The sequence below is a fragment of the Xiphophorus couchianus genome, chromosome 5, assembly GCF_001444195.1.
Source record: "Xiphophorus couchianus chromosome 5, X_couchianus-1.0, whole genome shotgun sequence".
Lineage (NCBI taxonomy): Eukaryota > Metazoa > Chordata > Actinopteri > Cyprinodontiformes > Poeciliidae > Xiphophorus > Xiphophorus couchianus.
The window spans coordinates 9,164,255-9,181,207 of NC_040232.1; the positions used below are offsets into that span (position 1 = coordinate 9,164,255).

Below are 16,953 nucleotides of genomic sequence, written 5' to 3' on the forward strand. Positions count from 1 at the left end.
CACCAAAGCATCCTTCTTGATAATTCTGACAGACCCAGAACCAATATTGTTTGTGTGTTATGAATAGCTCTTTATCTTAATCCAAATTACCAAATAAGAAGAACCACCTGACAATAAGGAATTTATAAGCCAAACACTCTGTCAGTTATTGCTTTATGAATACCTGCCTGGTTAGGTGAGGTACTATAGAACAATAGATGGGACGATCTACACACATTACCACACACATTCACATAATAGACCACTTCTCTCTAAAACAATAATGTTTTAACTTAATACTTAAACTTCTAGTTAAAATACTTCAACAAACAAACTACGCTAGTAATGTTGAACTACGCTACAAAGTAAAGAATAGTTAGAAGCTAATGTCCAAGGTCCTCCTTATCTGCCCTATTCAGAATACAGCCAATCAGTGCCAAGGAAAATTAATGGCACTTTTTGATTGGCTGCTTTGCAAATATTTGCCAATAGCACATCAAGTAGCATTGAGCCTGAGTATTTCATCTTCCAAAGCTACATTTTCTCTGGAATAAATAAGATTTTTTTCTGCAAATAATTGATGTTATGTTCTTCAGAATAAATATGCAAATAAATGAATCTGCAAATAATGAACAACGAATTAGAGAAATCCACTGTCATAAAAGTATACATTAGATTACATTACATTACATTTGATTACCAAATGCTACATCTTTTCACTCATTCAGTAAATATTTCAAATGTAATAATTTCTAATTGAAATATTGAGCTGTATTTATATCTACTTTCTAACATTTATGAAATGGCTCACTCAAAAATAGAATTTACCTTTCAGATTGATCTTGATAGATTTGAGACTGAAATAAACAATACAATTCATGAGGTTGATTGGATTTTCAATATTATAGATACATCTTTAATTGTTTAACAGTCAACCCTCTATGAGTCTTTTATTGTCTCCTTCATTGAGTTGAGGCATTATTATCCATACGCATCAAATCCAGTCTGTTTCGGTCGTGGAGAGGTACAGTGACTGGACTAATGAGGTTATTCAGGTACCTTTGGTTTGTCACACTACCATTCACAAAGGGTAGGGCAGTTTTGTATTGACTATACACACTTGCCTAGAGTATAACACCACCTTCAAAACATCGTCTGGTGACAACAGTGTCTGTTGCATGGCACTGTCCTTGATATTGCAGCTTGTGTTGGCACCCATAAATTTGGCTCAGTGTGGAAGAACATTCATCCTACAACAACACTGAGGCTCATAAGTTCATTGTCGAGTGCAAATGCTTTCTGACTCATGCCAGACGAAAACTTCTGTACCTTTTATCTTGGTCAGACCCTTGAAGTCAGTCTAGCATAATGGCAAAGCTGATTTCAGTGACTTGTGATGGTCTCTCATTGTTTACAATGAAGCAGTTATTATGGGATATGGCTAAATGACATTCAAAGCTTTATCGTGAGTCCAAACTATTTGTGTCTTTATAGCAAACTGATGCTCACACTCTACGTTCATTGGCAATGCTTTCTGAGAACAACTGATTTGAAGGGTCAAAATGTCACTGTTGATTGACTGTTAGGGACTTGGTGTAGATTCTCAGTTACCCATGACTGTTCTCACACAGACAGAAATGAAAACATTTTGGACAAGAAAGAAGAGTGATTTGAGGCAGGAGTGAAAGACCAACTTGGGATTAAGGTCTTGGGGTATCCTAGAATAGTTCTTTTTACGTCCCCAATCCAACACGTGATAAGTGGGAGAAACTTGATTTATATGAACACTTCCTAAAGACAACCACTACTCACTTCCATGGCTTAATTTTATTTATAACAAAATTTCAGATCAAAACCCATTCATCCTCTCATTTGCAATTTTCACTTAATCGTGTAGACTCACAATAAAGCTTGGAATCTATACTATACAACAGCACAGCTAAATTCATAAAGACAATGATCAAGTTACAGCTTCAGGTTATGTAACTTCAGTTTATAATTCCTGTCCATGTAGAAGCTTCGGTGCTCCATGATGGAACACCGAAGAAGCACAATGTTTATACTAGCAACACAGTTAAGCATAAGGGAAAATACCACCATACCAGGTTAAACAGAAAAAACAGATGGGGAGTTGTGGTAGAGGGAAACGTCTGGATGTTTTCTCGTTAAACTACCACTTGTTTTAGCATTTCCGAGTATCCAGTAGCATCCTTGTTGTCGGGAAAAAATCCAAGCAATGACAGTTGCTTATAGCCTTCACTATTCCTTTCTTTACTTCATAGTAGTTGCTTCACCTTAATTTGAGAAACCGGCAGAGAATAAGGATTAATTACATTTTTGGAGTGCGACATTTCTGACCAGTACTGACAAAATATTTTATAACGAAAAACTGCACCAGTGACTAAATAGGACAGCAAACTACAACACCTAGGATAATTTAACAAGAACAGTATTGTATGAAGAATAATGTTTCTACTTAGTGTCAGTTGGGTACATATATCTTCCATTGAGCCTGGATAAAAGCAGTGATTCAGAGTCACAGTAAAGATACGATTCTGAGCAAAGATACACCAAGAAATAAGACTCAATCACATATGAGACACAGGAGTATTTTAGTGTTTCTCTGTATTTGTTCCTTGCAAAAAAGATTTCCCACTACGGAGTTTTTAAATCAGCTAAACAGAGAATGATGCCTTTTTGGCCCTTCCTCAAACAGACTAAGTATTCTTCCTCATTGGTCTCAGTAAAACTCTCATTCTGCATTTTTAAGATCAAGCTACAGGAAGCTTTCAACTGGCCACCAAAAGGCATCTTCAGAAGTTCAACATATTGCAATTATGGTCCCTAACAATCTCAAAGATTGTTAAAGTGCATCTTTCTCTATAGTCTGAGCAGTGATCAAAGAAAGAGGTAAAGGTCACAGAGGTGGTTAAATACTTTGACATTATGGACTGTCTTGGTTGATATTTCTCTTCAATTCCTGCTTTACTTTTCGTGTGTCTACAAGTAAGCTAGAAAGATTGAATGAATTAACTTGGTACCTCCATGGCCTTAAGGGTTGTCCATCATCACTTCTAGAGCTGCATAGGTATTTACTAAAAAGTTGTAGTTTGCTTGTGAGGATGGTGTCTTTTTTAAAGTAATTTAAGTGAAGGCCAATTGTAGAATGATAGGAAATATATCACAAAATAACATTTTATTGCCATAGTTTTTTTCCTGTAAAAGGAAAGCTTGCCAAGTAGTTTGAGAAATGCTGGTCCAAGATCAGACAGTCATGGACCCATATGAAAAGGAAAACCAGGAGGAGGAGAAACAGAGGGGCAGTGTGAAGAACAGGTCAGTCTAGTCTTCTTCCACCAGGAGGATACCTGCGTGTTAACACGCCTGTTACCCTGTCTGGGAGGAGTCAGCAGTGTTTAGAGCTGTACTGGCTCATGTGTCAGTGTGTTTGTATGTTTTTAAGAACAACCAAAGACAGAGAAAGAGAGAGGGAGACAAAGTGAAGCTGGAGACAAAGAAGCTGTACGACTGAGACGGTGAAGCTTTCTTAGGATCTCCACCTCTTCCGCGATGTCAAAGTCAAAGAAGACCAAGGACAGCTCGCTGAAGGGCTCAAGCAGCATCAGCAAGTGAGTTTTCCCACTAGATAATTTATACATGCAGCTCTGTATTAATTATGATATGCATGTATTCCAGTCATGCATCCCCTTCCTGTTGTTTTCCAGAATGGGAGTGTTTCATGTTTCCTGAGTGTTAGCCCAGCTTCTTTCTGTTTCTCCGATTACTTAAAGCCACCGGCAGAAATGTTAAAGAAAGTCAGTGGCTCTGTGAGAAGTTAGTCTATAGGGATGGAGAAAGTCAGAGCCTGACATCATGTGTACCCAAGTTAGAGGATCAAGTAGCACAAACAGAAGAATATCTTTCAAGATTTATCCATCTTTTGTGGCATTGCAGAACCCCAAAGTGGTTCAAACAAAGCATGTTTCTTTCCAAAATAGTTATCAGCATCAATAGTACCAGTAGAAATAAAAATCAAAAAGCTGGTCAGCTATTAAAAGTGATGTTTGATTGAAGTAATGTCAATAAATTATGTTTCAATAATTATTCAGTATAAATATTTCTTTTGGAGTTGGTTTTGTAAAAATGTAAATTGAAACTAGAATTTATATACTTTTTCTCTTTTGGGAAATGTTTGTGTCATTTCCAATCAGAAACAATTGAATAGTTATGGGCTAAGCTGCATTTGGCATTGAAATAAAAAAGATGTCAGCTGAAGATCTTGGTGCTGCTGCACACAAACACGCAAAACATGTTTACAGTCAACATTGCAAGAGCGATATCTTGAACTGCCTCACCAATAAAGATGTGAAGTATATATACCTATATTATAGTGTTTCCAAATAAATTGCCATAAAGATAGCATCACTGATGACCAACCACAGTGTGACGTGTCAACAAAGAAGTCTCATAAAAATCAGCACAAATAAACACGTTTTACTGTTTGTTCTCATCTGATTTGGAAAAAACTGCATGATTTGCATGATTTGCTCCTATTTGAGTTAATTATCAACATTGTTTTTATTGGTTTGTATTTGTGTATTTTACTACCATCCCAGCTAATATTGCTACCCACACCTTTTGTCACGTTCTCTTTTCTTTAAAATGGAAACAAGTGGAGTGTGTGCTGCTGTTATTTGGACATCCAGTGAGTTAGTGCATATGCTTTCACACTCGGGAAACTCCCTACAACATAAGCAGCTTTTCTGGTACAAAGACTGCAGCTAGGATTACTGTAAGGATAAGTACGTAGGAGTGAGGTGGAGTTGGTCTTTGGATCATTACCACTACCTGCTCTTATGTTACTCCATGTAGGCGCCACTTACGGGGAAAGCTTAAGGTTTGGTGCAACTTGGCTAGCAGGCACTGAACCACCAATCAGGATTCACAAGTATTTTAGAATTGGATTTAAATATTTTATGTGCCCCCTCATCCTCAGGGTAGGTCAGGATGAAATGGTGGTGGTATCAGTGAACAAACTGGGGCGTCTGGGTGTGTCAATGTTTGTTTCTACTCATCACAGCTTCACAAAAACAAACCTAAATGTTATGAAATGCACTTTCCATAAGCCTCATTAGCATTGCCTGTTATTTGATAGCTGGCTGATCTGTCTTATGCTTGGTGTGAACGGCTGTTTTATCAGTTAGATCCGACTAGGTATAACAGCTTAAAATATACTATTTGTTGCAAAAATCTCATAATCCTAAGCCAATTTAAGAAACAAACAGTGGATTGTCACGATAACAAAATTTGCTATAAATTGTCCTGTAATTTATTGCAATAAACAATAATATTGTTGCTCTGACACCATTTTCAAGTAATATAACGGTAATGGTAAAATAATGCAAGAACACATTCTTAAATATCAATAAGCTTTACATTCTAATGAACATTTAACACTGTAACCAGAAGACATTTTAAACATCCAAAATAAATAAACAAAGCAATATTCATGGTTACTGTCCTTTTTGGATGGACTTTTATTGTTGTATTGCAGTTTTGCCCCTGCTTTAAAAGATTTTTTTTTCTATGGGAGACTAATAAAATTATCTTATCTTATATTATCTTCTCTTAACAGAAACAGCAAATAAAATGAATTATGAAGTCTCTGTATACAAAATTGTCCTTCAAAAACTGGGGTAATTGAGACTAAAGACTCTTATCATCCAGTTTTTGGTAGAAAGAAAGAGAGGAAGAAAGAAAGAAAATAAAAAAACGATAAATCAAACAAATGAAAATTATTGAGTTTGTTTTAATTTATCGTGTGATTAATTAGCAGGCCTATGTATATATAAAGAATAGCCAGGACTGGGCTGAATTGGGACCAAAAACTAGTCATGGTGGCCCACTATAACTTTTTTTTTATGTGATATGCAAATACACATGACCTACAGGATATATGTGCATCTTGTCTTATTTCATGTATTAAAGTGCGGCAACCTACAATGAAGAGAGTAACCATGTGAAAAAAAAAGTGATCCACTCTGTCACAATTCACACAACTATAAATAAATGTACTCTGTATCTTAAGTTCCTGTCCTTCCTACCTTCATCATCACAGATGACCGTCTTACGTTCACATCTATCTGGCTCACACTTTCCTCTTTACTAATTTCTTTGGTTCTAGTATCAATGTAAACTTTTGTCGTAGATCTGCTGCTAAATATTTCGGTCAGATTGTGAATTCAACCTCTACATTTTGCTTTTTTCCCCCTCTTACCTTCTCAGTTACACCATTTTCTTTGCATTTTCCCGCTTTGCCTTCCCCATAAGTGCTAATGGTCTTTACTTATGCTAGCCGCTGTTGCTACATCCTCTTCTTCTTCGTCGTCTATTGGCGGGTGACATCCAGCGTTTACATGTATTATCGCCATCTACTGGTGCCGGAATATTATTCTTATCTACCTAAAATAAATATGCAATCCCATTTCCTCTAAAAACAATTGTTTTATTTATCTTGTCATGATTAACTATTCACTCTTAATGTCTCCACACCATATTTCCTTATTTCTTGATTTAATTTTTGTCTATTTATCTTATATTTCTCGCAATTAATTATTACATGCTCTAGTGTCTCCATGTCCATAACACACAGGTCTATCACCCTACTTGTTTGATGTTTCTGCTGTTACTAATGCTTCTTCTTCTTTTCAAGTAACTGCTGACGGTTGTGGGCTAACACCCAACTTAAAGACACATTGTTGCCACCTACTGGACTGGAGTGTAAGGTTGTTGTTACGGCTTCAGGGTCTCACAGATGACTACAAGTTGCGCATATCCCAATTTTTAAAAGCAGGACAGACAAACATGCTTCAACACTTTAAGGAGATCACTGGCTACCCTTCACAGGGAAGGTGACACCGCATTGTTGGAAAGCAAGCTCCAACTAGTGAACTTTGGAAAGCGTGTTTGCTTTCACTTAGAGGATGTATCACGCTCCAAATACTTCCTCTCACAGAGTTGTATTTCATGGAGTTTGAAGAGGCTCACAGCTTTGTCCAAACCAGGTTTTTCTGTGTGTTACTGCTGCTGATAGGGAGGATTCAGTTGCTTTGTAACCAACGTGACTCAAACACCAACATGGCGGACACAAGTGTCTGGGATACATTTTATCTTGAGATTAACTGGGATCAGGATTTTGGGGTACGGTAAGGGGAACGTTGAATTTAAAAATACGTGGCATCAGAACAACTATGAGAAGATTTTGTATCACTGTAACTGGAGTCAAACAACGAAAACAATGTCCAAGCATCAACCAGTTAAAAATAAATACAAAACTATGTAACTCATATTGTATGGGGGAAAAGGGAATTAACACAAATATAATAAGTTTTTTTCTTCCTTTCTTCTGTGTTACCATTGGCATTAATAGTAAATTATTATTATATTACGATCATTATTATTTATTTTTACTATATTCTTGTAGCTATATAACACAGATTATGAAGAATTTATAGGGTTTATATTGGCAAGGAGTTGGTGATTATTTTGATGCTGTATGTCCAGTTGTTATTTACAGTTGTCATTATTACTATTATTAAAATTATTATTAACGTCTTCCTACACCTTTTCAAACAGAGAAGTAGTGGTAAGCTGATTATTTTGTTCTTGGTTACATGTTCTCTCTTGTCTTACTGATTACTTGTTTTCTTATTTTTAAAAACTTGTGTGAAATAAATAGATAAATAAATTAAATGAAGTCTATTCTGAGTCAGACCAAGCAGAGCTGAGGAACATTTGAAGAGGTTTGGGCTTTGGATCGAGATCTAATTGCTCGTCCTTGGAGGTTCTGCAGTGAGACGTCCCAGTGGGAAGACCCAAAGGGATTTTATTTCCTATCTGGGTTGGGACCGCCTCTGATTCACTTTGTTTATAGTCGCTTTGGTGTAAAGTTCAACCAGTGGAAAAGACGGTTTAGTCAGCTTGCAGAAAACAGTCTTCACATTGTATCCACAAAACAACACATATCCATTATTTTCTCCTAATTCATGTGGCTTAAATATGATTAAAGTCACACATTTAGACTATTTTTCAATGTCTGCTTTGGTAAAAGGACATACAGTAGTGTTATAGTTTCATTTTTCTTACTTTGGAATGTAAATCATGTTTCTTTTTGATCATTTTCTTCAAACTCAAAGATAAAAACACCAAAATATTAATGGAATAGAATACCAATAAATTAGTTTCTATTTTATAAAAACAGATTTGAAGTGAGGAATTTGGTCAATAATGAGCTTTTAGTTAGATTCTTTTGGTTCTAACTTGCTTTTACATACTTTTCAGTTTTGTGTAAAGCTAAAATGAGGAGTAAAGCTAAAATGCTCACACAGTAATGTGAACAAAAATAAAAATGTTTCAAGCTACTTTGTCATTCATTCAAAAAATCTTCTCTCTGTAAGAAAGAATAAATGTTGACATCTTCCAACTTATGCCCAACCAAACCTGCGCTTCGTCTTTTCCATTTATTGTGTCCTACAGGCTAGAAAAGTCACAAAACAGTGTTGTAAGTTATCGTTTTAGAAAACCTGGTCACTTTGGCTAATCTCAGACGGATGATTTTTGAAAAGACTGAACCAAATGTCTCATGGTTTTCATCTGAGCTTGTGATTTCCTCCCTGTAGGACCCAGGCAAGCAGCCTGGCTCTGCTGATCTCCAAGATGCAATCGGACTCCGACCAGGTGGAGAAGGACATCCTGAAGTCAGAAGAGATGCTGGCTGTGGTGAGAAAAACCAGATCCACCACCCAATATACAGATCCATTTAGCTGGAACGGTGCTGAAAATGACATTTATTATCACTAACTGAAACACTTTATGTAATAACACACAGATGGATGTTTTTCCTTACAGGTAATGAAAACATAACATTTAACATGAGAATATTATAACAAACCATTCATAAAAATTATTTTTAAAATAGAAAAGTGGGCTTAATAAAAAAATATGTTTAAAGGTTTTTATTCTAAAATGTACTTTTAATCTGACAAACGGGCCTCGTGGGAACGTAACGAACTTGAGCATCAGCATCAGTTATTTAGCTGATTCACTAACAAAAGGCTTTTATAAATAAAATGTCTTGAGGAACTTTACGTTTTTTTAAACAGACTTTTTCTACTCACTGCAAAGACAAAATCTTACAGAGTACTTTGGTATAGTTTCTGGTGCAAATATCGAAGTACATTTGAAATAAGACAAAAGTAACTTACAAGTAACTTTTCAGCAAGAAATCGGAGCTTGTTGTAAGTCAATAACTCCTTAATATTGATTAAAATGTTCTAGTTCCACCAGCAGATTATTTCATTAAAAACATGTGAAAATGTCTTGTTATAAGTGAAATAATCTGACAGTGAAACTAGGACATTTTTTAAATGAGTACTAAGGCGTTATTTACTTAAAGCAAGCTCCAATTCCTTGCTGAAAAGCTACATGTAAGCTAGTTTTGTCTTATTTCCAGTATGGGATGATATTTGTACCAAAAACCAGACTAAAAGTATGTGGTAAGATTTTGTGGGTTTTTTTTTACTCTTTTTATAGTTTTCACTAAGACCTATTCTGAATCACTGAACTAACCTATTAAATTAGGTTTTATTACACAGAAAAGCTTCATGTAAAATCCAAAGCTTGTGCTCATTTGTTCAGTTTATGCAGGTAACCCACATAACTGCCATGAAGTACCAAAAAACATGTTTTAAATCCAACTATACAGCGTACATGTTACCAGAGTACATGTATATGGATTTATCCATGATCAATACAAAAAAAAAACATTAGAAAACTTATTTTAGCATGTTTAAACTGTAAATTGTTATGGTGATACCCGCACGAATAAACAAAATACACATCAAACCATCTGTTTCTCTGTGTTGTGATTTTATCAGGACGCTGAAAATGAAAAGAAAGACCTTCCATTTAAACATCAAAATGAGATATCGACCAAACTGAGCAAGGCAGAGAACCTGCTGAAGGATCTGTTCCTGGACGTCGATAAAGCCAAGAAGCTCAAACACCCTCAAGCCAGAGAAATTGAAAATGAGTGAGAACATTGGATGAGCATACTACGAACTGATTCATAGACATTTGATTTCCTCCATTTTCAGCCTTTATAATCAAACTAAAGCATCCAGACCAAAACATAAGGTCATAAATGACATCATTTAATTAATATTTTACTGTTCTTTGTGTGAATTTACAGTATCAGCCACCTTCATGAGCGGTGGCTGAAGGACTGCAGCTTCTACAGAGACATCTATGACCAGATTGACGACGTGTCACTGATGCCCAGAATTAACTGGGGGCCCATTTTGATTCAGAAGCAAGTAAGTGTAGAGAAAACATCACAGCTCTTCACAAGCTGATGGCAATCATTGAATTTAAAGCTGCAGTATGTAGCTTTCACGAAAATAAGTCATTTTTTTCATATTTATTAAATCAGCCATCATAGTATTGTGTGAAAGCTTATCTGTGAAAATATTGATCTCTTCCACCTCCTCTTCAAGCTATTATTACTGTATAGATAAAATCGCTGCACCCTATTAAAAACAACCAATTAAAGCCAGGAGGAGTGTCTTAGCGGTATCAATCAACCGCATGTACACGCTGCTCAATGTGCTACTGGCAGAGAAAGAAGCCCTGGGAAAACGCAGAGGAGCTTGATTATTTTTCACAGTACTGTCACAACATAGTGATCATTTGACCAGATATGTAAAAACATATTTTTTATTAACGTTACATACTGCAGCTTTAAAGAATCTGCCATTAAGATACTGTGACCACCCTGTAGAATGTGACAAGGTTTGAGCAGTTTCATGAACTGGGCTGTTCTTGTGCTTTTTGCTTTCAGAAGGAGCTGAATGGAGAGGAGTACGGCCCCAACATGGCCGACCTGGAGAAGCAGATTGCTGCTCACAGCATCCTGCATAAAGAGATCAAAGCTTACAGCTCCCAGCTTTGTGTCAGCTCTGCAGGCAGCGAGGTCGGCATGCTTATTTCAACACAATAGCGTTTACAGTGACTGGCTAAGTATTAAACATAGTGCACTTTTTCACATTATTGGTTCCTTATAGCCACTTATAGTAGTGCTTAACTGCAAAGTGAAAGAAAAATTATAAAACAATTTTTGTGTTTTTTACAAACAAAAATCAGAGAAACTGAATTATCTGACATTTGTTTTTGCAAAATAAAATTGGATTGAGAATATATGCTAACAAGTCTGGAGATTCTCAGATGGACGTAGGTCTTTAATACAGGAATTTTCACTACAAAGCTTGCGACAAACTGCAAACTTTTTATGGCTTTCTTTCAACAACAGCTCTGCCATAAAAAAACTGATTTATGGAGCACATAAATGGATTCTGGACTCTGTGGATCTTATTCCCCTCCTTGCCAAGACGGTATTACCTGACCCTAATTTTAAATTTGCCTAAATTGTTTTTCCCTGATTTGTGTGCCGTCCTTCAGAGAAACTCTGGATTTAGAGTGAGATTAAGTCACAAACTGGTGGACTTCTCTCACCAAATACCAGCCTTCCAGATTTATTGAAGTTTCTGACTGCAATATGACAAAATGTGAAAAGTTAAAGGAGTAAGAAGACATTTGCTCCATCCCAGTCGTATTTGAAAATGGGAAATTCTGACTTTTGAGTTAGAAATATCCAGCTACAACTTATGAGACAGACGTCACAATTCAATATGGCCGCTCTTCATATCGGAGGTAGTAAGATGTGGTGGAAATGTGTTTATTTTACAACAAATACATGTAAGAGTGCATCTAAAATCAATGTTTTAGGCAGTAACCGCAACTCTAAACTGAACAAATTAAAAGTGATGTTTGCTTATGAAAATAAAGCTTTTTCATCTTTTTCATTCTCAATAAAATCTTGGTAGAGACAATTAATGTTGCGTTACTGTCTTTTTTTTCTTCAGGAGAAATATGCTGTCTTTAAGAAACAACATAACAACCTGCTGGTAAGTTGCTTTTTACTTATTTTAGGTTTTTACAACAGCATGTTAAAAAAAGGAGGAGTGCAAAAAATCTCAGAAATTTTCTAAAGAAAAAAGACAAAAAAGAGGAACTTTCTGAGTTTGAAAAGTCAAAACTTTGCTAGAAAAAACTCAGATTTCAAGGATAATTTTAAAATGTACTAGGAAAACAGAAATTTTTGATTTTGAAAATGTGCAATTTTGCTAAAAAAAAAAATTTTTTTTAAACTCTAGAAAAACAAGGAAATATTTGAGTTTGAAAACTCCAAAAAGTTCCAAGTTTTTTCTAGAAAATTTCTGAGATTAATGTCAAAGTTTTTTTCAAGCAATTTTTTTTTACTTTTAAACTCAAAAATGTTCTTGTTTTTTCTGAAGTATTTCATAGATTAATCTTAAATTTTCTGAGGTTTTTTTTTTTTTTTCAACACTTTCATAGTTTTTAGAGGTATTTCATGAATAAAAATGAAAATACAGCCTAACCTTTGAGATTTAATTTTGTTTTGTTGGTTTTGTCTCTGAGGACAACTCCAAATGGCGGCACCACTACCTGAACAGCCTCTACGAGTACATGCAGGGCTGCTGCAGGCTGCTGAACTTCCTGAGAGACGAACAGGAAAAGATCAAGAAGCAGGACTGGAGCGATCAAATGCTGCATCCTCCTGACATCCGCAGGCACTACGAGGTCAGAGCAAATCAAGATTTGGTTTTAATCTCTCTTTATATGCTGTGTTATTAAATAAAATAATAACTTTTACCCTCCTTTAGGGTGTTCATATGTTTCAACTGCAGATTCCTTGTCATAAACATTATAAAACAGATAAAAATGACAGCCTAATTAGGACTTCCTAGACAAAATAAACCAAAGGAAGTTCAACAGAGGGGTTTAGAGATCTTAAACCTTTAAGGCAGAAGTTAGATAATCTGTTAGGCACTAGTTAAATGAAAGACAGTTAAATTAGCATCTCATTTTAACGATAGATATAAAAGCTTTGACTTATTCCCAATCAGAACTTCAAGAACAACGGTCTTTTGTTCCATGAGAGTGAAGTGAACAGACTCCAGCATGAAGGAGAAAGGCTCATCGAACTGAACCACCCGGCCAGCGAAACAATACAGGTATTGAAGTCAGTCTAAAAATGAGACCTGGCTATTATGCTTCCTTTAACAAGTTAGAATATGTCTATGTGCTATAAAAAAATATGTTCTTGTTACATTTTAGCACAAAATCATTCTCAGATAATGACATCTCAGTTTGCTCCCTTCAGAATGAGATGTTTTAGAGCCTGTTGTCACTCTAAATCCAAATTATTAGTTGCTGTCCACTCCCCCCAACTCGGCGTTTATACTCATAAATGCTGAGTTGAGTTTGAAGCCATATTAAAATGGCTGTAGAGATGTACAAGTACATCTTTGAAGAAGAAGAGCCTCCTGCACAACTAACAAAAATGTAGAAGTGCTCCCTAAAAGATAAGTTAAACACTTGTCTTTTTTAGCAGCTATTGTACAGCTGTAAAATTAGCTGACCAAACTGCCGGAGTTCTGTTTGGGTTGCTAGGTAACGAGGCTGGGCTCGTAATGGTGTTGGCCTTTACTTGGGTTTATTGACCCTTTGCAACTACGTCACTTAATCATGCGAAGCGCCATGATGGATGTCGGAAATGAGGATTGAACAGAGCGACTGAAGTTGTTTTCCAAAGTTGTTTTGTCAGTTTACTCGTGGCTTCTACTAGATGGAGCCGAGCTAATTTGTCTTTGAACTGACTCACCTGATTGGAGCTCATAGATGGCGGTATTTACAGAAATTGTTAACGGCTAGCTTAGAAACCGACCCGAACCTCCTCCCTCCTGACGTGTTGATCAAATTACCGACTTTGCCTGAATTCACACCACATGATTTGTGTCATTAAGTCATAAACAGCAATCAATCAAATCAATCAAATTTTATTTGTATAGCACATTTCAGCAGCAAGACATTTCAAAGTGCTTTACATCATTACAAACACAGAATCACAATGCAACATAGCATTAAGTCAAGTTACATCAATAAATTTGTAATTGATTACATTTCAAATACAATCCTAAACAGGTGGGTTTTCAGTTGAGATGTAAAGGAAGTCAGTGTTTCAGCTGTTTTACAGTTTTCTGGAAGTTTGTTCCAAATTTGTGGTGCATAGATGCTGAAAGCTGCTTCTCCTCGTTTGGTTCTGGTTCTGGGGATGCAGAGCAGACCAGAACCGGAGGACCTGAGAGGTCTGGAAGGTTGATACAATAACAGCAGATCTTTAATGTATTGTGGTGCTAAGCCGTTCAGTGATTTATAAACTAACAACAGTATTTTAAAGTCTATTCTTTGAGCTATAGGGAGCCAGTGGAGGGACTTTAAAACTGGTGTTATGGTCTCTATCTTCCTGGTTTTAGTGAGAACGCGAGCAGCAGCATTCTGGATCAGCTGCAGCTGTTTGATTGATTTGTTGGACAGACCTGTGAAGACGCTGTTGCAATAATCAATACGACTGAAGATGAACGCGTGGATGAGCTTCTCTAGATCTGGCTGAGACATTAGTCCTTTAATTCTGGAAATGTTCTTCAGGTGATAGAAGGCCGACTTTGTAGCGTCTCCCTTTGCACCGGAACGGGATTAAAAACGTGCAGAAGAGCAGTTGTTGTTTTTTTTTTGTACATGCTAGGCTACATGATGGCGGGGCATTGTTTCCATGGTTACTGATGGTAAGACACGTACCTTCTCCATAATGCGATATTTGATATGTTCTAATCATACTTACTTATAAAGTACACAAACATTAATCCTCTTACTTTGTAAAAAGTGTTCGCTGCAAATCCATGATTACACCGATGGCTGACAGTCATGATTAACGGCTGTTATCCATCGCCGCCGGATCTTCCATCATTAAAAGTTAATAAAATGATAACTTTGGGTTTCACTCCTGTCTGTTTGTGCAGCCGACCGCGCAGCACCCTATGAACATTTTTACATCACTACTATCAACTAAATAGAAGCGATATTAGGCTACCAGAGGTGCGCTTTTTCACAGGCTCACAGGAGCGCATTGGTTGTTTTTTACATCCATCATGGCGGAGTGGGCGGAGTTTCGAAGACAGTTACGTCACATGCAAAGGGTAATCGGTTCATTTCCCTGCCACCAAAAACAGTAACTTGTTTCCAGGAAACATCTGGATGTTTTTTTTTAGCGTTTGGGTTGTTTCTAGAAGCAGTTGATCAAAATGTGCAAAAAGTAGACTTTGCATTATATGTCCCCTTTAAAGATTTCACCTGAGTTAAACTTTAAGATTCGAATGTTTATTAAATGCAGCCTGATTCTTTACTTTAAGGCCCAAATAGAAACGGTGCGAAACGAATGGCAGAAGTTCCTGAATCTCTGCATTTGTCAGGAAACACATCTGGAAAATGTGGATGAATTCAAAAAGGTAAGAAATAAAGATGGTAAAAGTATGTAACAGCATGGATGATTTTTTTTTTAGCGGTCCAACGTGTTTTCAGCTTCTCTCAAACCACAACATGAACGTGTTTGTACCATTTTTTCCAGTTTCAAATGGACGCTGAGCAGCTGTCAGAGACACTGACTGAACTCAGCACCACTTTGGCCCCAGAGTCCGTCAGGCAGAAGAGTAATTCAAAGACACTTCTGCAGATGGAGGTAAGATGAAAACAACAAGGTAAAGCAGGAATAAAAAACTGAGAAAAACTCTAGTTTATTCAACTCTTGGAGGTTTGACAAAATTAATAAAATAATTAACACATAAACTGTAAGTTTATCTTTCACAAACTCACATTTAGGTTCAAAATATAAAACTGGCTACATTTATTTGACTTAAAGAGTAGAAGATAGTAGATACACTATATATAAATCTATATTTATATATAGTGTATATATTTATGTATAATGTATATAAATGCGACTCAAATGTTTTACAGTGAAGGAAATACAGAAAACAAGGTGATTGGTCAGATTTGCAGAAAAGTTGTGATCACTGGTAAAAATTGTTAGTCAGTGCAAAATTTGTGTACAATCAGTGAATCGCGACTTTCTGGAGGGATTGGTTTGGTACATTGTTATAAAAGGTTGTGATTTTTGTACGACTCATTAGAAGGCAATAGGTTGTGATGAATTTAGGGGGAATCGCAGACAAGATGAAAATACAATGAAAAAAAGTATAAAAGCAAGAAATGGGGGCTCAGCTGATGAAAATCAATAGACAACTGGCTTTGCTTCTCTTTAGGCAGAGGAGAAGACGGTGCAGAACTGTGAGCAGCTGCTGACCGTCCTGAGGAGACGAAGTTCGACCATCTCTCCTCTGAAGCTGCGTCGCGTTTCCTCCAACACTCCCATCACAGTGAAGTCGCTGTGTCACTGGAAGACTGACCAGGTCCAAAATGATTTTTTATTGAATCTTCATTAAGCAAAACCCACAAGGCTGAGTGTTGAGATTCTTTCTGTAATTGTTCAGTCTGATTCATTGTTTTCAGATCTCTTTATGATAATAATTTGACTTCATTTTTCCGCCATTAGGCTTCTCTGTCCAGAGGGGAAAGGTTCACCCTGAAATCCCTCTCTGACAACGAGAACTGGGATGTAATCTCAGCTGATGGAGAAACCGAAACTTTCCCAGGAGTTTGCTTCCTAATCTCACCTCCTGACCCAGACGGCATTGATAAAGTTGACTCGTAAGTAATGGAAAGCTGCATTGGAAATGGAATGCATTGCTATTAAAACATGTGTTATACTCATATTCTCTTTGTGTTTGTATTTTCAGTTTGGCGAGTGAGTTGGCAGAAATCAAGAAAAAGAGAGCGGCTCTGGCAGCGTCCCTGAAGAACCCCAGATCAGATGTCTCTATCGCTCAGCAGTCAGGTGTTTGTCTTTCACTTCTTTACCACCATGATGTCTAATCTGTGAGC

At 36.6% G+C, this 16,953-nt stretch overlaps 1 protein-coding gene across 1 annotated transcript; it reads left to right on the top strand.

Moving 5' to 3' along the window:
* The first annotated feature begins 9,678 nt into the window (after positions 1-9,678).
* LOC114145063 (envoplakin) lies at positions 9,679-16,944 on the top strand. The gene is made up of 12 exons (XM_028018409.1): positions 9,679-9,684; positions 9,915-10,069; positions 10,229-10,352; positions 10,877-11,008; positions 11,958-11,999; positions 12,535-12,696; positions 13,023-13,130; positions 15,366-15,461; positions 15,581-15,691; positions 16,275-16,421; positions 16,565-16,719; positions 16,809-16,944. Exons 1-12 carry the CDS (start codon positions 9,679-9,681, stop codon positions 16,942-16,944), a joined length of 1,374 nt encoding a protein of 457 aa, XP_027874210.1.
* Positions 16,945-16,953: the final 9 nt, after the last annotated feature.